Source organism: Excalfactoria chinensis, chromosome 2 (assembly GCF_039878825.1).
Source record: "Excalfactoria chinensis isolate bCotChi1 chromosome 2, bCotChi1.hap2, whole genome shotgun sequence".
Lineage (NCBI taxonomy): Eukaryota > Metazoa > Chordata > Aves > Galliformes > Phasianidae > Excalfactoria > Excalfactoria chinensis.
Window position 1 is genome coordinate 8513822 of NC_092826.1, and position 25382 is coordinate 8539203.

Sequence of the window (25382 nt, forward strand, 5' to 3'; positions counted from 1 at the left end):
TTAAAGAGATTTTCCTCTCTCCACTGCCCGTACAGGGAATTTAGTCTGACTGGTCTCCCAGTGTACATGTTTCCACTAAGACCCAGATATTACAAACCTAGAGCAAATTTTGTCAGTGTAACTTAGACAAGTTAAGCTTAGATAATTAAGTTAAGCTTAGACATTAAGCTTAGATAAAACTATTGCTAATTAAATACTGTGGGCCTGACGCTATACAAAGTCACATGGTAAAAGAGTTGGGTCAGTGGAAGACATTTAATGCACTTGCAGATACAGTGGAGTCCTGATTATCTGGATGTCTTCAGAAATGTGAGACAGCTTTACATGAATTGAATAGGTAGTCAGGCTACATGACTTGTTAGATGTTGAAGTCTATGCAAAGAAGAAAGTAAATATCACAGCAATACATAAAAAATAACACGTTCATTACAGTTTTATATCCTGGGGTACCCTTCGCTTATGGTTTAGCTGTGCTTTTTCAGCTGAACTTTGTTCTTCATGAATGAGACCAAGAGAGCATTTAATGACAATAAAATAATAGCAACTACAACACAACTGCAATGATAATTATCCTGTAATAATTACAATTAGTATATAACTGCAGAAATTATACTGAAATCTGATACTCCACTGATTTGTGTCACCTTTTGCTAACAAATATCGCTAACAAATGTCAGTTTGTCTTATTTTGTATTGTTGTCATTCATCCTTGATTGTCCAGATTGCCAGTATGTGAGGACTCAGCACTTGTCTTGGTTCCTTTGTGATAAGGGAATCAGTTGAAGAAAGAATGTCTGCACTGAGAAAATATACATATGGTAAATGACAGGACTGAAAGCTTCCTAAAGATAACAACACTGGTGCATTATAGTATATATCACTAAGGAGTGCTGTAGAATTTAGAGGATTTTAAATTGAATTTGATGTAATATTTTGATGTAATGAATTTTGCCCTTGGAACAAGGTGACTATACTCTATTTGTTAAGAGTATTTTGATAACAAGATTTTCTCCATTGCTTATTGTTGATTATTTTTGAGGATTGATTCTGTTGAAGTCTGTGGAATGGGTAATCCAAAGTCAGTCAAGGAAATGTAACTGTTTTTACTCTTATTCCAGTGGTCATCTATAAGACAAGGAACAGTTTTCTTGTCCTCACCTCTTCATGAAACCAAAGTATTTACGTAATTTCACTATTTCATATGATAAAATTCTACTATAATAATAGATTTTTTCTAACTTTTTCTAACTATTTCCTGTAGAGCACTAAAAAAGGTGACTTTTGTGAAGACACTGGTTTCTATATAGTGAACTGCAACATTCTGTAGGGACCGACATGTACCTAAAAGCCAGTAATGCAGCTCAGTCATTCAACTGTGTTCATCCACTGAAAATTCAGCCAACTGTAATGGAGTAAGACTTGGATGCTTTCTAAGAAGGGCCATAAGGCTTTGGTTTCACGGGGTGGGAAGATGGGTTCTATAGTTCACTTTATCACATACATTCTTTTTAAAAAAAAAAAAAAAAATGAAAAAAAAGTTTCTGGTCTTGAATATCTTTTAAAAAGGCACCCAGACTGGCCGTCACAGAACTCTGACCTGCAAAGAGGTGTTGCACGCCTCATGAACTTGCATAGGGTATCGTTATCAGTTGTCATGCAAGGCTGCACAATCTAGAAAATGTTGGTGCAATGCAGAGATGATGAAGTTACTGAAATATCAAACAAGAGAGTTCAAAGTTCAAAATTCATTAGAATTTAATAATAAGTAGTTGGACTTCATTAAAAAAAAAAAAAAAAAAAAAAAAAAAAAAAAAAAAAAACCTCTTAGTAAGAGGGCCAGGGGAACTAGTTTGCATACAAGAGGTTGATGCAGTGACCTAGTATAAACATACAGATTGGTCTAATACATGTGACAGGAAACTCCATCTGCTTTAACTGTCAAAATATGAAACCTTTAATGATTTTTTTTTTTTCCTGTGTTCTTAGTCCTTATTGTATTACAACTCAAAACTACCATTTTGTTTATATTTAATACAGCTAGTTTGAAATACTATTAAAATAGCAGGCCTGAGGAGTAAAAAGCAATATTTTTTGAATTTTTTCTGAATACAATTCTCAAAACTATTGTATAATGAAGCATTTTTCAATTACTTCCATTCTGGATGTTTCACTTACAATTCTGGGACCCCATTATGGCTTGACCCAAGCCAATTCTGCACAGTGTCATGAGATTTTGTCCCCTCCCTGGAAGGATAACATCTATAGCAAATAAGCAGGAAACCCTACCTGAAAGAAATTGTACAAATGCTGTCTGATTTTATGTTCACATTTTAATAATTTTTCTCTATAATTTGTAGCATAGTATACACATTTCAGGGAGTAATTATTGAGAGTCTGATGTCAGAGGAGCTCATTTTTCCACTTTGGGAACAAGATTGCATAGGAATCCTAGAATGACTGTAGTGTATCCATAGCTGTTTCTTTTCCCTTTCATCCCCTCTTTTCTTCTTGCTGTCCATTTAGTCTTTCCTGGAAGCTAGGAATCTGGGACAGAAAGCAGTAGATCAGCCAGACCCAGCCACCAGCCACGTAGTCACCAGTGCACAATACATCCCTGATTTTTTTTTCTTTCTTTATTCACAGCTATGGTGTGATTTTGACAAACCAGTACCTTTGAAGAACCAGACGTTCAATTCATCTGCATCCTTTTCAGACATCTGCTCCTATCCTGAGGTACTTCTGAGGGTACTTTTGAATCTGTGGCACAGATGACAAAATTTACATAACTACTACCTGGAATCAGTGACCTGTGTAGTGGTGGTGAAGTCAGGTGTCTCAATAGCTCTGTAAAGCTGAAGCATAACATAGGTAGAAAAACTGATATGGGTTACAGAAGGAATCAATCTTACAATTTAACAGAACATTACAACCGGAACCTTTATGTACCCAGATATTTTTTATTGTTCTTCCCATTCACACAAGAACTATGGAAATACATAGACAGTGTACAGCACAGAGCTGAAATATGAGTAGAAGTGAGATGTCAAGATGCGACAAGACCCACATTTCATTGGAAGTCAAAACAAACTTTGATTCTTCATTAAAAATTATTAGGGAAAATGGAGGCCCTGACTTGCTAGTGCTATCCTCATTCACTCCTGAACAATGACAAGAAAAGCTGTTAGGAAATGGTTGACCAAAATAAGTCATCCAGCTTTCTTTTTTTGTGAGCAGCAGATTTACTTGCATTTCTGCTTCTTGCTATTTGTCTTGTATATTTTAAAATAATTTGAAAAACATCAAACAATGATTGAATATGCCAACTCAATAAAATGTGCTACTTAATTCATATGAAGCTAGAGGAGACTAAAATTTCTTATATTGCAAAAATAGCAGTCATTCTAATGTAGTGATTATAAATTTCCATTGAAACAAAGAAATCTTCTCTATGATGAGCAAGCAGATATCACAATCAATGGGTTGGTCATGCGTATGTCACAAGCTTTATTGTGGGAATTAATTTAAACTACATTTGGACTGTGGGTGTTGATGTTGCCATTTCAAATCTGAATAACTCATGGAGATGATTATCTCTCTATATCCAGTATCAGGTGTATGGATTGAATTTGACAGATGACTAATTGTTGAGAAACGTGAGACGATAATGAGATTAGAAAATGAAATGTGAATAAAACTTCCAGGCATTACATTTTAAGCTGTGTTTGACCTGCAATATTAAAAATAAAAATAATGAAAATACATCCCAACCTGTGCACTTTATCCTCTCTTCAGATAGAATAGAAGGATAAAGCAGGAATATAATTCTCCTATACCGATTAATGTAACCCTTGTGAAAATTCAGAATCTAAGGGAGGAAAAATGATTCTCACTCAGTTGACTATTAAATAACATGCTACTACATACAGCGTCTCTCACTTTCCTCCTTTCATAATACAGGATGCCCATTTCTTTCTAATAGTGAGAAATTGCAATAAATATGAGGATTTCTGCTAATGTGGAGGTACCATGCAAAATAAGATTTTTAAGTGAACATTCAAGCACTTTAAGAAGATATACCTGAGAGCCAAATCTGAGACAAACCTTTTTTGATATTTATGAATATTCGATCATTTATGTAGATACTTATGGAGTGAATATATAATCCCTGATAGCCAAAAGTTATGACTGTGTTTTTTTCTGTTCAGTATTTTGTCTTCACTGGTGTGCTGGCAATGGTGACCTGTGCAGTCTTTCTTCGTCTCAATTCTGTCCTGAAGCTGGCAGTACTTCTCATCATGATTGCAATCTACGCTCTGCTGACTGAGACTATTTATGCTTCACTTTTCCTTCAATACGACCACTTAAACCACAATGGAGAGTAAGTGTTCACAGCTTTCTTTAGAAACTGGTTATGATTATTAAAATTGTATGTATGTAAAATAGAATTATATATATACATTTAAAAATAAGGTCCAAGTCTTGCAAGACTACACACGTACTGGATAGCATCATAGTTAAAAATACCATTGGTTGCAATGATGAATCCAACAACACTTATGCTGTGAGGTTTTTTTTCCTCAAGTCTTTTTATTTAAATGCTCATTTCATGATAATAATTAAATATTAAGCAGAGATTATCTATTCTGTCTTTCATAGTCTGTTCATGTTTTGTGTAGATCACTGGATTCTAGTCCTGGAAACTCCAACAGTGCTAACTGAAATTTATACCTCCTATTAGGCAAATATGAGTGAATCACTGATTATTAGGGGCAGGATTTTACCTGTATAGATGTCAAAAATTAAGATATGACTCTCGGAGATATAAGAAATATAGGGATTATAACATTTTGTAGGAGGCCATTTGAAGGACATACTCCTCCTCCCAGGCATCCTTCCCAGAAGGAGGAGGTGATAAGGCAGTGACAGGACAGACATGTACCAAGTGCTAAATATCTCTAAACTTAGAGCAGCAGTGATTTTTCTAGCTCAGATAAACGTCTTTATTATTTGATACTTTGTGTAAAAAGTGCATGCCAAAAAAAATAAATAACTGAAGATTTGCAGAAGGAAAAACAAACAAACAAACAAACAAACAAACAAACAAACAAGGATTTTCAGTGGAAGTAGTTCTCACAGTGGTTACATCTTTAACACTGTAAGGCTCTGCACACATATCTTTCCTTTCCGGCTCCCTACACTGCCAAGTTGCTCATGACTTGAGTTGTAATTCTTTTATCTATACACATAGCATATTCATGACAGAGCCCCCAAAATATGACAGATTGCAGTAAGAAAATAATAATTTGGCCAACAGCTTAAACTAGAAGTAGAAATCATGATCACTGTCTTTAATTTCTTTTCTTGAGTCAAACGTGTCAAAGAAAGTTTTCCCTTTAATGAAGATTCCAGAGGATTCAGTATAGTTTGTATTCCCCTTGGCAATGAAAGTCTTCAGTGACTTTAGACCAGAGGAGGAAGAAAAAGCCAGAAATATTCTTCAGAACAACCAGCAATCCAGGAGGTAGGAAACTCAGCTGAGATGCTCCATACTCAGAGCAAGGACTTGAGCTTCACCTTTAATGTTAAGGAGCACAAGCTTGAAGGTTCTATTTCCAGAAGTTTATCTACTTGCTTAGCGATATTAATTAGTTTAACAGAAAGTATTGCAACCCAATGTGAAAGGCATCTGTCTCTGCAATTACTATATTGCTTTAATATTAAATAACAAATATATGTAACTTCTACATTTGAGGCTTCTGCCCTTTGAGTCCTTCTAGGATGAAATCTTTGGGACACCATATTTCACAACTTCAAAATGGGAACACTTGGATTTCAAATTGCAGACAACAAAGACGTTTCATGCCTCTATATAAGGATGTTTCGCTCTATACTATTGATTCATCCCATAATAATACCTTATTGTAAATTTTTCATCAGGCCACAGGGTCACTTTAGTCAGATCTCTCACAAGCAAGTTTCCATTTGAATTAGTTTCCATCAAGGTCTGTTTTTCACACTCTGGTTTTTTTATCATCTTAGGTTTCCTCTGACAAATATCACCTGATATTGACCAAGAGACACCACCTAATGTCATCTTTTTGGATATCAGCAAAACTTTTAATACTGTTCTCACAATATTCTCCTGGACAAAATGCCCAGCATGCAGCTAGACTAAAACAGAAAGTGATGGTTGAATGATTGGCTGATGAGTCAAGCTCAAAACATCACAGTATATAGGGTTAAAACATGCTTTAGGCCTGTCGCTAGTGGGTTATGAAGGACTCCATTTTAGGACTAGTTCTCTTTAATGTTTTAATCAATGTCTTGTATGAAAGACTTGAAGATATATTAAGTAATTTTGTGGACCACAAATAACACTCCTGTCTTCTTGAAATTATGCATTTGTAGGTTAAATTTTCAAATAAATAATATTTTTTAAAGAAGAAGAAAAAGTTCGAGGTGCATTACAGAATGAACTTTCTGCACAGTTACAATAAACGCTGACAAATCAATAACTACATTTTATTTTATTTTTCTTTATTTATTCAGAACAGACTTCCTGGGTACAAAGGAGGCATCTTTACTACTGATGGCAATGTTCCTTTTAGCTGTATTTTATCACGGTCAACAGGTAATGTAAACAAATTTGCCTTAAGCATTCCCAACATCCCTTGCAATTGCAGGATGTAACAATAATTGCTTCCAGAGTACCAACTGTCTTTTTATCCATGCGAAAACATGACTTTTAACAATTTAATAAATCATATGCAGAATCTGAATAAAGAAAGCCTGCTTCCTACACTGCTTGGCATTCTTAAAGAACATGTGCAGTTCTGTATTCAGCAACAGACAAGTTATATTGCAGTTAATATAAATCTAAGGATCAAATGAGACCTCATTTATCATAGGTACTTGTACAGTTCCAAGGGCATCTGTCTGCTTCAGTGCACTTAAGGAGGCATAAAATGAAAATGAAGACCAGGACTCAGTATGTTCATAAGGGAAAAAACACATTTGTGGAATGGAGAAAAATGTGAAGATACAAAGTATGAGCATCAGCACTGACTTCTTTGGACAATGGACCACTTTCATCTGGTCCTACATCCTAACAAGGACGTATATGTCTCAGTGTTTTAGAACTGATTTCCTTGACAAGGAACTGAGGAACTGCTATTTCAAAATAATATTGAAACTAACCGATACATTGAGCAAAAGCCATTGCAAGCAGCATGCTTCCTCTACAGTGCTTCTGACTGGCAACCGCTACAGTGTATCAAGCATGCTGACTTTAAGCAGTTTCTGTTCACATAGAGACAAAGAGGACCATTGTGTTTAAGGAAGCAGCAGTGACAGTTCACTTTAGACACGGTCTTACGGTCTTGCGTGTTCAACCCTCTTGAAGAGGGTTAGGGTGATTAACACCAGCATTTGTAGGTCCTAATTTAAGTGAGGTAGTATTAGAAGGGTAAGAATTTCTTAGCATAAGCAAAGATACAGTTCAAAGGGTTGGAGAGTAATTATACTTGCTCTAAAGTTAGAGTAAGTATTTAGAAAGAAAACACTGAGTTAACATTACTGTAAACATTAGACCGAATCCAAGCAATGCTTGTCCAGATCACAAATGAGTATAAATGTCTATATTTTACAAAACCTGACTGAGGATATTTGAGACTATTCTCCAGCCCAGAGGTCTGTGAGCACAACACTTCCTTTTTACAATCTATTAATCTTCCTTGCCCCATAAAACAAGGTAGCTACGCCCACACTGTACTTGGAAATGGTCCCTGATATGTGCTTACTTCTGCATGTTATCCCAAATGATTCATAAGGCCAGTTTATCAATTAAGAATATTCAGAAACACTTTCTAGAGCTGTTTTATTCCTTATTACAGAGTTAATTTAAAACAATCTGTTTAAATATAAAGAAATAAGTAAAAATTCAGAGCATATTAAAAAGAAAAAGTCTTCAATCATCTGAACTGATGGAAAACTCATTAACTCCGATAAAGCTGTTCTCACAAGCTTCTCACAAACTGCAGAAGTATTCCAAATTAGAATTGCATAAGTCATGTCTCATTATAGGTGGTTTTACAAAATAAATAATAATAATAATAATAATAATAATTAAAAAGATCTTTTGGACAATTCTTTTCTGACAGTTCTCTACTGTTCTTTATCCCATGTAAATTAAAATTGATCCCCACCATGGAATTTTAAGCTAGACTCTTATCAAGAAAAAATTACCTGAGCCTGCCTAATCAAAGTCGGATTTTTCTTTAAAACTTACCCGTATTTCTGTCAAGAAATAAAGATATTCTCTTGTGCTAAACTTTTGTAACTGATATATGACATCAAGCTAGATAGGTTAATTCTCTATTGGAAATTCAATTTTTAGTGAGTAGAACATATTTTGCAACAATGTTTCTGAAAGATAAACTTGAGGAACATTACACAAAATAAGTACTGTGAACAGTACTGAGGCTAGAGCTATTCTATACTAAAATGTGTTTATTTACTGATATGTCTTTTAATTACGTAAGTAGAACTTAAAGCATCCCTTGAAATCTTATGAAAATACAATGCCGCATATAGTCCCCTCTGCTGGGTATGCAGTGAAAACACACAGTGTAAGTAACCTATCATCTGAGTGCAATCACTATGGCTTTAAAACAAACAAACAAACAAAAAAACACAAAACATTTTAACAATTGCAAAGGGAACAAAACTACCCACAGCACTCACTCCCTCCTTTCCCTCCATCCTAATTAGACCTAAAAAGAGACCCTTTGAAACAGAAGCCAAAGACACCCTCTTATTTCTTTTAGGGTGTAGATGTGTGTTCTATTGCAGGCACATGTTGACTGATTGTTCCTCTTCATCTGGGGCTCTTCAGGAGGAAGGAAAGCTTAAACTTTGACAGGGCAGGCACAGACTGCTTTTACACGGTGGTGTCAGGGCTGTAGCTTAGCTCTACAAGGACCTGTGAGAAGAACAAATGTCCCTATACAGCAGTTTATGTGCAAAAACCATCACCCCTTTAACTTTCATACTTGGGAAAACAAGTAGACATAAGGAAATAGACAGAGGAGATTGTTCCAGTTTAAAAAACGACAAAGGTACAAATCTAATTCTGATATGCCACAGGTCTCTTCAATGATCTTTCTATATAGATTTTAGTTTAGTGAGGAAAGGATATTTGCTTATTTAGACACTTTTCAGTAGATGAATATTTATCTCTGTGATGTAAATCCTCTCCTTTTTCATTCTTAAAGGAAAAATATTGTCTTTCAAATGTTGATCCTTACTTCCTGATTTCCTTGAAAGTTGCAATTGCCTGGAGAGAGATTGGATTGTATGCCATATACAGGACATAGGCATTATTGGTAATAAATTTGTTCTTGCCTATTCGTTCACTATTGAAATTTAAGGTGCTTAATTAAGGGATACACTGCATTACAAGAAAAGTTGATCATTTCATGATTAATGTTGTGGTCAGATATACTGTGGTCATTCTATTTCTAAACCCAAGATTTAACCCTACAGTTTTGCTGGTTCATGTTGAGTCTTTCATCAACTGACACCCAGAAATTCTTCTCCTCAGAGATGCTCTCAAGAGATGTGAGCTTTTGCGTTAGTCACTGCTGATGATAAAAAAGTGGATCCAATTGTCACTGGGAATGCCTGAACCTTCTCTCAGTCATTCCCACCGCTGCAGACTTGCCCTTTACTTCAGCTTGGGAAATGAGTTGCATCCCAACAACTTCCTTACTCCAGCAGCTTTTGACAAACAATTTGATATATCTCGCAATTAGAAAATGCATTTATTTGCTGATGCAATATGATACTTTGCTGAATGTATAATCATTATCTCAATTTAGAACATCTCAAGTCTCGCAGCTTCGTCCTCTTTCAGTTTACAGCATGCAAGGATATATTACCATCACTTCCAATGAGACTGTATCTTGTTAGCCCTGTGCAGGTTTTTTGCAACCTAAAGTAGCATCTGCCTTCAAATTTGAAATCTTTCTTCTAGTGCAATGCACCCAAACATTCTGGTAGTGTTGGTCTTGTCTATGATAATGGAACAGGGACAGAGTACTCAAGGAGGTTCCAGATAGATAATGTATCTTTCACTATATTTTAAAAGAAAAAACAAATGCATTTCCCATCACTAGAAATATCTCATTTTGGTGCTAAAGACTTGAAAATCCTCCTTGAAAGTGTGTTGAATAGTTAATATTTAGTTCCTCCAGTAGTAAAATACCTAGCTCTGCTATGAAGAATCACACTTGTGTTATTTTATCATGAAACCCAATTCATCTGAAAACATATATGAAAAGAACATATTTACTTCAGACCAATATGTTCCAATATCGAATCTCCTGTCTGAATCCATTTTATTTTATTTTTAGTTTAAATATCAAAGAGGTGTTTAAAAGGAAGATAACAGTGAAACTTTCTATCCACTGACTGTACCAGCAACACGACAAATGTTATTTGTCCTAGTATTTCTCTCAAAAACTCAACACTTTTCCTGTCAATGAAATGAAATTCTTTCTAAGTCAAAAACCTTTCCAGCATTATCGAAGCACTTATATATGAGAGGAGCAGCCTTCCAGGATGACAATATGATGTCTGCTCTTATATTATTGGGCTTTATTTTTGCCTTTCTTTCCTTTCTGAAACTACAGCTTGAATACACTGCAAGGCTGGATTTTCTGTGGCGTGTTCAAGCAAAAGAAGAAATCAATGAAATGAAGGAGTTAAGGGAGCACAATGAAAATATGCTACGGAATATTTTACCCAGTCATGTTGCACGTCACTTCTTGGAGAAGGATCGGGATAATGAAGTATGTATCAATTTTATTCCTGATATCTAATTAGCAGAACTAGAGCAGAAACATTAGAGATTTATTTGTACACAATTCTCAGTAGGATTCCATACACAAATATTACCCATTTTTTGTATCTGATCCATATTATTAAAAAAAAAAAAAAAAAAAAAAAAAGGATTTTTAAGGTCAAGGGCAACTATTATTCCTTGTGTTCTGAACTTCTAGTACTCATCTGAAGTGCTGCTTTCAGTTTTAGATTTCCCAGAATGAGGCACACGTATCTACTAAAGCAATTCAGCATAAGTCCTCTATCATTAGAACACCACAGCAGATGAGGAGAGGCTGAGAGATTTGGGTTTATTCAACCTTAAAAGTAAAAGGATGAAGGAGGATCTTGCTGTTGCTTTCAACTGCTTTCAATATAGTTATAGTGAAGAAAGAGACAAGATCTTCTCAGATGAAGAATAAGAGGGAATGGACACAGGTTCCTGCAAGAAAAATCCCATTCAGCTGCAAGAAAAAAATTCCACCCAGGAAGTGGTCTAATGCTGCACCAGGGGATCACAGAGGATGTGAAATCTCCACCTTTGGAGTTAGGCAAAGGCCATGATAATCTTGTCCCACATGTTCTTGCTTCTGATGGCATTCTTCAAAGATCCCTCTGAGCATATGACTCTGGGAAAATAAAATTTTCCTTAAAAAAAGATGTAAAAATCTAACAAAATAACTTTGCAGCTTTAAAATAGTCTCGTGTTGCAGAAGTAATATTGCAGCTCTGTCAGCTAGTATGCAAGTAACCTGTACAAGAGCCAGCAACCGACCCAAAATTTCCTGCATCTCCAGACCCAAGAGTGTATTTTTGCCATTTCATACTGCATGGTTGTTTTGTTTTGTTTTGTTTTTTTTTTTTTTTTTTTTTTTTTTTTTTTTTTTTTTTTTTTTTTTTTTTTTTTTTTTTTTTTTTTTTTGCGCAATTAGAGAATCCATTTTGGAAACATAATTTGTGTCTGTGTTTCTATAGAAAGTTTGCAGTACACACATAAAAGCCCTGTTAAGTTCAAGATGTGGCTGAAGGTCAGTCAGATGGAAGAAAACTCAGTAAAATATTCTGCTGAGTCTGTGAATATTCTTAAGGCTGTGTTTGGAGAAAGGATGCTGATGGGATTTAAGAAGAGCCAGCATTTGTTTGGGGAAGCAGCAGTAAGACACTTAGTCCTTATCTGAAATAAGGCAAATGCATATTATAACATCTGTGAGGAAAAGCTGTTCTATGATAAAATTTGAGAATTGCATTTTATAACAAAGACGTGACAAATACTTCAAGATTCAAGTTGCCAGCAGCGACATATCGATTAATTGTGCAGTGAAACAGATTCAAGGCTCCCTTTTTCTGCTTGTAGAGTTTGAAAATGGATATAAGCAGCCAAATTAGACCCAGTGAGAAATCACTGTGTTCTGAAGACGTGATTTCAAATAGCACCTAAGGGAAGATGACATAGTTAGGAGCTACAAGGAAAGGCACTTTAAAAATCATCCTCTTGAGGAATTTTGCACCCTGTGGATATTAAGCTCCCATAGAACACTGCTTTTCACATGAGAAAATGTTTGTGTGAAAACAACCAGGTTAGTACGGTTTGTTTCAAGTGGAGCCAAACCCATTACCAAGTATGAGGGTGTTGCATCATGTCTGCATTATGGATTCTCAGGGAATTACGTGTCTGGTTTTATACATCTTTTCACGTAAGCACATATGCATGATAACCTTCAAAAGCAAACATGCCCCATGCATCACTGCTGATGTTTCAACTTTTGTTTTTTTGTAAGACTACTTCCCAGAGTTACTGTACTGATGTATGTGTGAGCCTGCTGGCTGTAGCATCTACCGGATCTCAGTACAATCAATCGTGCAGTTCAATTCTGACCATTATGTTAACTTCTGCTCTCAAAAATGTATTCCCAAATGTGTACTATAGGCATTTTCTCAAGGATACATTATTTCAGTATTGATGTTTCTTACCAAAAATAGAAAACCCGGGAAGCTGAAAACTCAGAATGTTTTCTGTCTTCAAAATCTGAGCCTAGTATAAGCTCATGTCTCAGCATGTATTCTTCAATTGCATATTGTCTTTTTTTTTTTTTTTTTCTCTTTTCTTTTTTGTAAGCCTCAACAAACTAGCCTGTGTATTAATTTATATGAAAGGAAACAGAAGTGTCCTCAGATTACGATTACCATAACACTGTAGATGCTCTTTGGAGGAGGAAATAATAAGGGCAGGATGGGAACCAATCATTTTTTCAGATTAAAATCTGGTAGTGAAAAGGAGATCTACAAGCTGATGAGCCTTATGTCTGTTCCTGAGAAGATCATGGAACAGATCCTCCTGAAGGAGACATTAAGACATGTGGAAAATGTGGAGGAGATCTGAGACAAGCAGCGTAGTTTCACCAAGGGTGGATCATGTTGAACCAATCTGGTTGCCTTCTATGATGGAATAACAGCATCAGTGGACAAAGAAAAGCAACTGATGTCACCTACCTGGACTTGTGCAAGGCATTTGACATAGTCCTGCACCACATCCTTATCTCTAAATTGGAGAGATATGAATTTGAAGGCTGGGCTATTAGGCAGATGAAGAACTGGTTAGATGGTCATAGCCAGAGAGGTGTTGATGTCTCTATGTCCAGGTGAAGGCTGGTTGTGAGTGGTGTCCTTGGGGATCTGTCTTGGGACTAGTGCACTTCAAAATGTTTTTCAGTGACATAGACAGTGGGATCAAATGTACCCCCAGCAAGTTTTATGATGACTCCAAGGGACTTGGACATGCACAAAAAGTGGGCACATAAGAATATGTTGAGGTTTAACGAGGCCAAGTGCAAGGTGTTACACTTGAGTCAAGACAATCACAGACTTTGGTTCAGACTGGGAGAAGAACTCACTGAAAGCAGCCCTCCAGAGAAGGACTTGGGAGTCCTGCTGGACAAAAAGCTGGACATGACCTAGTGGTGTGAGCTTGCAGCCCAGAAGGCCATTGTTATCCTGGACTGCATCAGAAGAGAAGTGGTCAGCAGGGAGAGGGAGGTGACTGTTTTGAACTACTCTGCACTTTTGAGGCCCCATCTGGAGTACTGTGTCCCCAGTACAGGAGGAATGTGGAGCTGTTGAAATTGGTCCAGAGGAGAGCCATGAAGGTGATCAAAGGGCTAGAGAACCTCTCCTATGAAGAAATGTTGAAGGAGTTGAACATTTTTAGCTCAAGGAGAGATTTAGGTTAGATGTTAGGAAGAAATGTTTTACTCAGATAGTGGTAAGATGCTGGAACAAGTTACCCAGTTTGCTGTGGATGTCCCATCTCTGGAACCATTCAATGCCATTTTGGATGGGGCCCGAGTAAGCCTGACCTGGTGGCTGGCAACTTTGCTCATGTCAGGAGAATTGAAACCAGATGATCTTTAAGGTCCTCTCCAACCTAAGCCATACTATGATTCTATGATTCTGTGATTTTTTGATGGTGTAGCCCCTGACCTCAAAAGGAGAATTTAGAGTAAAGAGCAAAACCTGCATGAAATCCAAGATAAAAATATGTGAGCTGTCAGCCTCCTCCTGTTGAACCTTCCTAATCATTTTCACAATATCGTAAGGCTAAATTCTGTTATTAAGGTACTGTGCATGGAACAAGTAAGCTGTGAATGTTATGCACAGAGAATGTTTTTCTCATTCCTGTCTTTCCACTCCAAATTGGTTTTCTTCATTGCTCTTTTAGGAACTGTATTCACAGTCTTATGATGCTGTTGGTGTGATGTTTGCTTCTATTCCTGGATTTGCTGACTTCTATTCCCAGACAGAGATGAATAACCAAGGAGTAGAATGTCTACGTTTGCTGAATGAAATCATTGCAGACTTTGATGAGGTAAGACTAACTATTTAAGATAATCTGATAGTTCCCAAATAGTAAGTTCTCAAACAGCAAATCAGTCAATCTAAATTATAAAATTTGCTGTTTTGTTTCAAATAATTTTCAAAGATTATTATTTTGGGGGGGGCTGGTTGTTTAATTGTTTTTTACTTCAGTTACTACTACAGTTGTCTGCTTTTTGATTTAGACTTGCCAAACTTTGGTCTAAAGTGGGAGATAAACTGAAAACAATAGTTACTTGAATATGTGCATATATAATAAAAACCACAACCTGCCCCAGCGTATCTAGTGGTAGAACATGCCTGTATTCTGAAGAAGAAAGGGTAAAGATATCTGGGAAATGATGATCCAAATCTAAACTGGTAAAGGTATTATTTTGAAGGCAGTGAATGAGTCAGATCAGCACAGAATCAAACACTGAGTTAAGAACAAAAGGGATGACGTTTTTACCAATGTCACTTCTCTGGTCAAATAGTAATAGAGATGTTAAGCTGATTCTTTTGCTAAGGAATTCAGAGTAGGAGGTGAAAAATTGGAAGTGGCATTTAAAAACAAACAATCAAACAAACAAACTGTTTATTTAAGTATCCTGTCCATTATGAAGGTAAACAATGCTAATATCAGAAAGAGAGCTGAGGAATCATAGAATCATAAAATCATAGAATGGCTTAGGATGGAAGAGACCTTGAAGATCATAAAATCGTAGAGTGGCTTGGGTTAGAAGGGAACTTTAAGATCATCTAGTTCCAGTCCCCCCACTATAGGCAAAGATGTCCCAGCAGACCAGGTTCCTGAAAGCCCCGTTCAACCTGGCCCTGAATTCCTCCATGGCGGGGGAATCCACAACCTCTGCAGGCAATCTGTTCCAATGTCACTAAAGTGGGCTGAAAAGGAGTGAGCACCTGGATAGCAAGAAATATTTGAGAAATACTAAAAAAAAACCCACATATCCTAGGATGTTCTATCTGTTTTCATCTCAACAGTGTTCTTAATTCCTGCCTGCATACTGATAGAGTACCAAATGGAAAAATTAGGGGTGTTTTGTAGGTTTAATTTTAAGACGCACTTCAAGAAAGTGGAAGGAATGAGTTTATTCCCTAAAAGGATCTTTGATCTGGATTTCACATCTCACTTTGGAAAAGTGAGAACACTTTCATTCTTAGTTTCTTTTTATTTTTTTTTGGTTCTCAACTCAAAAGGCACTATTCAATTCATTGAGACTGAGCTTTTGAGAGAAAACAAGAACGAATGCTTAGTTTTGGAATATGATTTCCAGATCAGGATTTTGTCCATAGATAAATTATACAGAACTTTTTCCTGAGCAGCAACAGATTTTTGATCTCTCCAGGGACTACAGTTCAATGAAAATCTGAGATTTAGTGTCCTTTCTCTTCTTTTTTTTTTTTTTTTTTTTTTTCTTTCTCTTTTTATTTAGTTGTACTTCAGTTCTACTTTAAGCACCTGTCTCACATTGAGGATCTTGCCTAAGGTTTTTGTTTTATTTTGTGTTGATTCATTTTGCTTTGAAGAACAGGCAACTCCAAGGGCTTCAGAGAAAGTCACTGAAGAGTGAGATAAAAATGGAAGACATAACGCTGACAAAAAGATATCAATACTTTTTATCATCATTATTCGGTTCTGGGAAGCTAGTATTTAAGGCCTCTCAGAGGTTTTGAAGAATTTATTTTACCTTACTTCTGTAGTTGTCTTCATTTTGTGATTGGAAGGCAAAGGTATAAAATGGAATAATTGGCTTTCCTGAGATTTTCAGAAAACAAAGACACCTGAATCAAGCCAAAAGATAGAAACTAATTATTAGCTTGGGTTAGGGGCTTAACTACACCTTTGTTCTTCCTTATCCTGGGGCTCCTCATGGGAAGAGTTCAAAGAGTGCTAGCTCATGAAAACTGGATGAGGATCAAGTGTACCAAACTGTGAGACACAATGAAATTGAGGGTATATTTTTACAAATGAACAGTTACTAAAATTGCCAGTAGGAAATATAAGAATTCACAGATGCAATGAATCCTTGTGCGTTTCAGCAGAAAACTAAACTCTTATTCTACAGGAACAAGTCTGTCTCCTCCTAAGCTTCTGCTCTGTTTTCCCTATAGGTATAAATACTTCATTCTCATTTCTGAGATCTTGCACAGCTGTCAGCGTGCTCTGATTAATAGTTTTGTTTTTCTTTCCAGATCTGATTAAAATGATTATGGCTCAAACTTAATGCAAAGCCTATTGCTATGAATTAATTTAAGATATCTTGTCATGCACTTTCATGTAATCTTCACAGCAGAATTTCATTGCTGCTGAGGTGATTATTGAAGACAAGTTTTTCATCAAAAGCTCTAACATGATAATCATTCAGGTCCCTGACACCTGTTCTGTAACTAATAAAGGACCTAATTAGGAACTGTATTATGTCTCAGATATGTTTAGTTGAATAATAGATATGTTCTTGGTATGGGTAGTAAATTAAATTATGTGCTCCCCTGATGACTGCTAACCTACCTCCAGCATGGTCATGCCATTAGTTTTCTCTGTCTAAGTGACCTGAAAGGTGATATGCAGGACAGAACCACTGTGAAGGGAGTAATCCTAGCCATGGAAAAAGAACCAGAAGATATTTTGCAACCACTGTATCAGGGACAGTAATGCTTCCGTGCAGCTACTGACTAACACTAAATGATGACACTACGCTCTGCTTTTTGTTATATTTCTTGCTGAGATTATCTACTATCTTAATACAGAATCAGAAGCAAAACACAGATGTGCACCTTGAAAACAGAGCAGATGTACTAGTTATGGAAATACACTGATCATCAACATCACATGAGCAATTCTGCAGAGATATACAAATGTAGAATTCTTAGGACAAGAGTCTGGGACATTGGTGCTTAGTGCCATTTGACATATCTGACAAGGATTGAGACAAACACGTGATATTGGCAGCTCCCATGCTGCACCATCAGAAATCTTATACTATCCTGAAGCAACAGTTTGAAGGTTTTAACAGAAAGTATGCTTTAAATGATGCTAGACTTCTATATTTAGACAATTGAATTAAGGTCCTAATTACAAGTCAGATTTAATACAGTGAATCCTCACGTTTCCTTATAAAGTTAACAGTACTAGGGATGTTGTATTCATCTAGTTGGAACTTGTTATCTTGAAGGTCCCTTCCAACTTAAGTCATTCTTAAGTCTACAAAATACAATTTTACATAATTTCCTATTTTGAAATCTGGCTCAGAGCTACTAAAAGGAACACTTCATACGTCAATAAACAAACATGAACATTGCAAATCTACTTTTATATTTGCAGCTTTTAAAATAGCACATAACAGGCAAAACTCCAGTTATTAGACATGCTGTACCAAAAAATAATACTGGAATGTTTTTTTCCTGAAGATTATGAGCACTGATGGATTGTTTTTTTATTCTGAAATGTAATATTCTTTCTATCCATTTTAATCTAGCATTTATGTATCTGAGCTACAGTACAGTTGGGATTTATGCTTTAATAAGAGTTTTTTAGTTCATGGACTCTTTTTCCCCCTTTATCCTTTATTCTGCAGTGATTTACATGGTGTTTATAACAACAGATTCTAATACACGATGTTGTCACAAGTAAGGGTTTCAGCACCATGCAGGATTCTGCTTTCAGAATTCACTGATTACAGTGCATTTACATGGGATGTCCTGAAATGTTCTCTGCTTTACTACCTCATACATGCATATGCCACAGGGTCTGGCCTCTGTATAATTTGACCGTACACAAACTGCAGCATCAAACTATTCATTTCTTTTTGGATTTCAACCATGCTGCAGTGTTTGAATATGTTTCCTGATCTTTCCTGGTAAATTCATGAGTCTATTTAAGGTGTTGAAACAAATAGCAGTAGGAAAGTGTTGCAACGAATAGAGTGGGATTATTTTCCCTCAAAATCAATATTCATCATCCTGTCATACTTTGACAAAAGTCATGGGTAAATAAAGCACTATCTGAAAAAGGAAATAAGTTATTTAACAAACAAAATGAATGAAGCAGGAAAAAAATTGAGATTTGCAAACAATCATGCATGAGAAGGAGATAACTTGAGATTATTTCTTCAAAATTGCCTGATTGGCAATAGGTTTTTTTAGAATAATTTTCTAAGAATAATTTTTAAATAGTTATCATACATTCCATATTATTGGAACAGGCTCCCCAGGGAGGTGGTTGAGTCACCATCCCTGGATGTGTTTAAAAACCATTGGGATGTGGTGCTCAGGGACATGATTTAGCAGAGGGTTGTTAGTTATGGTAGTATGGTTAGGTTGTGGTTGGACTTGATCTTAAGGTCTTTTCCAACCTGAGTGATACTATGATTGTGCTCTTTGGTATTGTTTCTAGCAACCATGTGGAAATGAAAACATAGGTAGTTTTTAACCAAGATCATTTTTCCTCTACAAATCTGCTGCTCACAGATTCAGAGCAGTGAGAAACATTCTCTTTCATTAAGGGAGCTGTTAGAATAACTGTCTATGTTGGAGAGGAATACAGATAATGGGCTTTTCTGGCAGTCAGAAGAAAATGAGAAATGTGTCAAATTTTTGGACTTTCTTGACTTGGAAGAGAGCCATTAACCATATGGCTTTGTGTCCCCTGCACAATGCTGTGCAACCTCCCTTTAGAGGCAGATGGTGCCATATCTGCACATGAACAGCAAAGCTTCCAAGACCTCGATGCTCTGGCTGACTTACAATGTGGTTAGTTCAATGGCCAGGGATATTTCATGTTATTCCTTTGGTATGTTTCTCCCTTTGAACAAAATAATGCTTTTAGTTTTTAATTGACAGGGAACCCAAGTCCACAGTGTAGAAAAAGAATGTGTGATAGTGTATAAAAGAAGTGGGGAGAGCCTCTTTAAACTTTTTGCCTGACCACAGCATGATTTTTTTCATTTAAATTTCAACTATGTTGAATATTTAGTACTAGAAGATTTATATTTGTTGTCTGCAAAATGTTTTAGTTGGGGTTATTTTTGAGAGGGGAAAGGGAATGATCATTCAGGAGAGGTCATAACCACATTGATGCCTGAATTTACTAGATATCATCCTGCCTATCTATCTTGAAGTGTCCCAGGGTCTTATTAACACACATCTTTAAAGCCTGTGATGAGGTGATATGTGCCCACATCACATATAAAGCTCTGCTGTCAATGGTCGAGTTCATAACACAAGGTGGGATTAGGTTTCTCAAGGAAGGTAAGGCTCTAGCCAAAATTTAATGCAAAGTTCTATGTTAAACTGTGAATGTGGGCTTGGACTAAGCATCAAATCGTCATTCCCACTCCACCTGCTGCTCTAGTCACTAAGCTAAATTTATTCTTCCTCTTGCAGATTCCCAATCTGATAAGATTTTTTGCGCCTACTTAGCATATATTGATGCTTAGCAGTATGCATTGGTCCCCTGCATTTCTATTGGAAGGGGTATATACTTAACAAAAGCACAGACTGATTGATCAATGAGTGTACCAGTGTCAAACATGGTAGTTAAAAGAAGCATGTCCTGCAGGAGGACTTTATCTCCCAAACAAGTGCTTGGAGGCATCTGTGTCCTTCCATTGAATGTGTATGATTGTTGAATGAATAAGTGGATTGAATTACCTCCAAGACTGGCCTAATCACCAGAAATGTTTCCACAAGAGCACTAAATCTAACCAAAGAGGTTTTGGAATATTTTGAAATGATCAAGTGTTCTTATATTTGTATACCAGAATATACACATAACTACGAGTATTTTTCATTAAAAGTTACAGAAGTAATGGCTTTTATTTATTTCTTATCATTATTTCTAACATGCTTTTAGCTACTCGGTGAAGAGAGATTCCAGGATATTGAAAAAATTAAAACAATTGGTAGCACATACATGGCTGTGTCAGGATTGTCACCTGAAAAACAGGTAAGGGAAGAGTCTACTCTAAAACACAAAGCTTTTTATGTGATTGTATTGAAGATTGTTAGTCTTATCTTTTGAATGTTCATAGAGCTATATTTGCTTGAAGAAAACAGACATTTGGGGCTTCTGGCAAAAACAGTTGCAGTTCTTGATGAATTGAAATGCCATTTGTTTTTTGAACAGGAACCATATGGATTCTTTCTTCAAATTTAAGTTTGTTAGAGAGAAAAAGATCTCCTTTCAATTACTGTGATGGGAAAGTAGAGCAGCATACTTAGGCAAGTGCAAGGTCACATTTAAACATTTATTGCAGTGATGTAGCTGTTTGTTTTTAAACAGGATAATAAACTGTACATCAGGACAAAGCAGATATGTCAGTTCAACTGAGGAACTTCACAAAACCAGAAGTTTGCACATTGCTCTCACTATCAGAATTGGAAACCAAACTAAGGGAAAAATCATGGAACCACAGAATGTTTCAGATTGGATGGAAATGTAAAGACCATTCGGTTTTGCCCCCTTTCCACAGGCTGGTTGCCATTCACCAAATCAGGCTGCCCAGGGCCCCATCCAGCCTGGCCTTTTACTCCTCCAGGGATGGGACATCCACAGCTTCTCTGGGCAGCCTGTGCCAGTGCCTCATCACACTCCAACTAAAGAATTTCTTCATAATTTCTAACATAAATATCCCCTCTTTTAGTTTAAAACTTTCCCCCCTTGCCCTATCACTATCTGCCTGTGTAAAAGTCACTTCCTGCTTATATGCTCCCTTCAAGTACTGCAAGGCAGCAATAAGATTTCCCAAAGCCTTCTACAAGGTAAACAAGCCAAACTCCCTCAGTATTTCTTCATAGTAGAGGTTCTCCAGCCCTTTGATCATCTCTGTGACCATCCCCTGGACCTGCTCTAAGAGCTCCTTATCCCTCCTGGGCTGTGGGCTCCAGGCCTGGATGCTGAGAGCAGAGGGGAAAATCACCTTCTTCTCCCCACTGGCCACCCCTCTTCTGATGAAGCCCAGGATACTGTTGGCGTTCCAGGCTGCAAGTGCACACTGCTGGATTGCATCCACCAAGACGAACAGAGAGAACCAAGAGTCCTGTTTTTGTCAAACAGGACTCTCAATTAAAATTCAGCCACAGAGGACACATGCACAGTCCCAATCATGAACCTAAAATAAACCAGATAACATCAATATACTCACAATTACACTCAAGCATATGCCTGAAAATGGGGTCCCCAGAGGAATAAGATGAGGTTCTAGAATACTTCCAGTGAGAAGCTGACAGTTGCCAAGATCTGTCTTGCTTGGCAACCAGAGCCGGATCACAAGGAAGAGCACCACAAGACTGTGCTGCCCCATATCAACAGTTGTGTGGGAATCACATCTGCCCACACTGATCACAAACACCAGGAAAGCAGCATCCAGAGCTTTATAGTCTGAAGAAAAAATTGTTTGTTTACAATATATTATAAAGCATGTGGAGTGTAGCTAGTTGAGCATCTACAACATGCAGAGTAACAAGTAAGGCTGATAGATAGAAATCCATAAAACTAGGCATGCATGATACTTTTTTCTTACTTTGTTCCATTTTAAATTGCTTCTCTGCAGAGATGAGCAAAGATGTAAACATCAGAAACAGCACGTTGCTGCTACACATCTCCTAACCAATTCTTTTTGCTCTTAATATGGGTAAAAATTCAAAGGAAGAAAATCTTTACTGCATTTTCAACAGTGATTGGTCAATCTTTTGTAAAAGTGTAGTAGTCTAATGAAATTTGTACATATGTTTTAAGCATACTTGCTTTCATACATGTAAGTGTATCACTGACTCAGCGTCAGAAAGCTGAGGGCTGCTGAGGGAGGATGGCATACTCTGAACTGAAAGAGGATGCGGACAAGAAATGAGCATGCTGTGAACAGAAAATGTTGATACAAGGGAGATTCTTATGATCAGGCTTAAATACCAAGGATGGTTAAAATGGCAAAGAGCTTCACTGCATGATGTGAGGTGGTGCTTGCAGTGCTTCATACTTATGGATTGGAAATTTGTTTAATGAAAGAATTAATTGGATTCAGAATAGATAAGGTGATATCGTAACATTCCTTGGCCAGTCCCAATCCTCTCCATATTTCATCAGCCTTAGAATTCATATGCATTGTTAATTCCTGTGATTTCCTTTCTGATTTTTGATAGGAAATGAATTTCTTTGGTGTTTCAGAGTGAGTTTCTCTGTATCTAAGTATACAAGCATTGTTATATAAGTGGGAAGCATTACTTTACCATTAACAGTACCCAACCTCCCTTTGATCTAGCACAGTGAAACTGTTCATTTCGGATTCAAAATCTGTAAGATACTTGTTATGTGATAGGAATCGATGGAATCTGTTCTACATCAAATGCAATACATTTCTAACATATTGTTTTTTAATGGCTCCTCAGCAATGTGAAGACAAATGGGGGCATTTGTGTGCTCTAGCTGACTTCTCCATAGCACTGAATGAAAGTATACAGGAGATCAACAAGCATTCATTTAACAACTTCGAGCTCCGTATCGGTAAGCATTATTCAAGCATCAGAATTAAAATGTGGTTTAAATTTTAAAAAGGGAGTAGTAGCTCACTCTAAACTCTGTGTGCAGTACTTATGGTTTTGGAGAAAAACTGAATTCCAGTTCTGACCTGATCTGTCCCAGTGGCAGCACCTCTAAACTGCTGTGAATGGATGAAATCTCAATGTGATGGGTCATGGAAAGATTACCTCAATGTATGGCACATAGCAGGAACAAACCTGATGACTTCTTATGTTGTCTAGGTCAGCTGAGAAAACAAAAAAGCACTCAAAAAAACAAGACAGGCTCAGCATTAAAAAAAAAAATGATGTTCATCAGTCACAGCATGGAGGGTTTTGGCATCACTATCTGTGCTGTCTCAGAGTGCATCCTAACAGTTTAGAACCATAGAAAACTTTCAGGGAACATGCATCTGTGCCCAGTAAATGTGGATCACTTACAAAGAATTTATCATGCATGAATGCAGAAATATTTGAAGATCATTTCTATAATCAATTTATTAAAAAAATAATAATAATAATAACAAAACTTTGCAAGATCCTTCTTCAAAGTTGCTTCTCACTACCACTAAATCCATTTTTTTAATTCCATCATGGAAACAACAACAAAAAAGTATTCTCTTCTGTTTGATTGTTTGCCTTGAATTTATGCAAGTTTCAAAAAATGTAGCATTGCAATAACTACATAGAAATACATGAATATTTTCACTTCATAGAACATAAGAATGTCGTTTCTTCACTGCATAGCACTGTTAGAGTTGCCTTCAAGAAGTGCAGAATCTGAAAGATTTTTCCTACTGCTTAAGAAATAGCTTGCAGAAAAGTTGGCAATAGTGTGCAGAATACAGGCAATATATAAGCCCTGCAATTCCACTGTGATGGACAACCTGTAAAATAGCTTTGAGGATATAATGTTTCATGTTTTTATCTTTCCTGAACTTATTTTGTTCTTTTTGTGTATAACTTTTCCTTAGGCTTAATGATAAGTGTATCTGACCTAGGTTTCTGCTGATTCTGAAGTGCAAATATGGTTTTCAGTCATTCTTGCTTAGCTGGCTACTTCTTCTCTATTTTATTTACTTATTTATTTTTCAATAGGGATTAGTCATGGCTCTGTTGTAGCAGGAGTTATCGGTGCCAAGAAACCACAGTATGATATCTGGGGCAAAACAGTTAATTTAGCAAGTCGAATGGACAGCACAGGAGTTAGTGACAGAATACAAGTGCCTGAAGAAACGTATCTGATCCTGAAGGACAGAGGATTTGCCTTCGACTACCGAGGAGAGATTTATGTCAAAGGCATCAGTGAACAGGAAGGAAAAATCAAAACATATTTTCTTCTAGGAAGAGTTCAACCAAATCCTTTAATCTTACAACCAAGAAAACTGACTGGACAGTATTCATTAGCAGCTGTTGTACTAGGACTTGTACAGTCTCTTAACAGGCAAAAACAGAAGCAAATCCTTAATGAGAACAATAACTCTGGAATCATAAAGGGACATTATAACCGCAGGACTTTGCTCACTCCTGGTGGATCTGAAGCAGCAGCCCAGGCTGAGGTGGCTGACAAAACTGAATTGCCATAATCAACATTTTGTTTGTGGTTTTTTGTTTTGTTTTTTTTGTTTGTTTGTTTGTTTGTTTTTGTATTTCTTTTATATATAAAAATAAATATACAAATAAAAAGGGTTTAATTTTTTTTAGAATGTGCGTGATTATTTCATGGCATCATATTTCTATGAGATTCCAGTTTCTCTATTTTAATTAATGGTGTCAGCAACTCTCTCCACTCCTGAATGTCCAACTACATGGTCTGTAAGCACTCTGCTGTGCCTGTTACTCACAAAAAGGGTCAAGATAAAACTCCCTAAAAAGAGGACCATAACTTGTGTAGGCAGTTAATCACGTGGGATAGAAGCAAAGTCAGAAGAAGATTGGGTAGGCTCTTCTCACTTCTGGTTATATTCAAGGAGAGCGATGCCCATGTAAGCTAGTTGTCTGGTCTCTGTAACAACCAAGAAAAGGCTAGTTAATACAGCCAATGGATTTTAATGTGAGTTGACTGTCCAGATGTGAAGATGTGGGCGATAAGAGAGTGTTTTTAGCTAAAAAGCTAAGCA

The 25382-nt window shown here is 36.6% G+C and overlaps 1 protein-coding gene across 2 annotated transcripts in view; it reads left to right on the top strand.

Moving 5' to 3' along the window:
• The window catches only part of ADCY8 (adenylate cyclase 8), a 120827-nt gene extending 95855 nt beyond the window's left edge, over positions 1 to 24972 (top strand). The window contains exons 11-18 of one of the 2 annotated variants that reach the window (XM_072328473.1): positions 2644 to 2733; positions 4206 to 4378; positions 6550 to 6631; positions 10692 to 10850; positions 14597 to 14743; positions 20603 to 20695; positions 23134 to 23248; positions 24361 to 24972. In XM_072328473.1, the coding sequence (XP_072184574.1) occupies positions 2644 to 2733; positions 4206 to 4378; positions 6550 to 6631; positions 10692 to 10850; positions 14597 to 14743; positions 20603 to 20695; positions 23134 to 23248; positions 24361 to 24848 (1347 nt within the window). In that variant the 3' untranslated portion in view covers positions 24849 to 24972. The remainder of the gene's footprint in view (positions 1 to 2643; positions 2734 to 4205; positions 4379 to 6549; positions 6632 to 10691; positions 10851 to 14596; positions 14744 to 20602; positions 20696 to 23133; positions 23249 to 24360) is intronic. The other variant, XM_072328472.1, reaches the window with a different exon arrangement.
• The last annotated feature ends 410 nt before the right edge of the window (positions 24973 to 25382 follow it).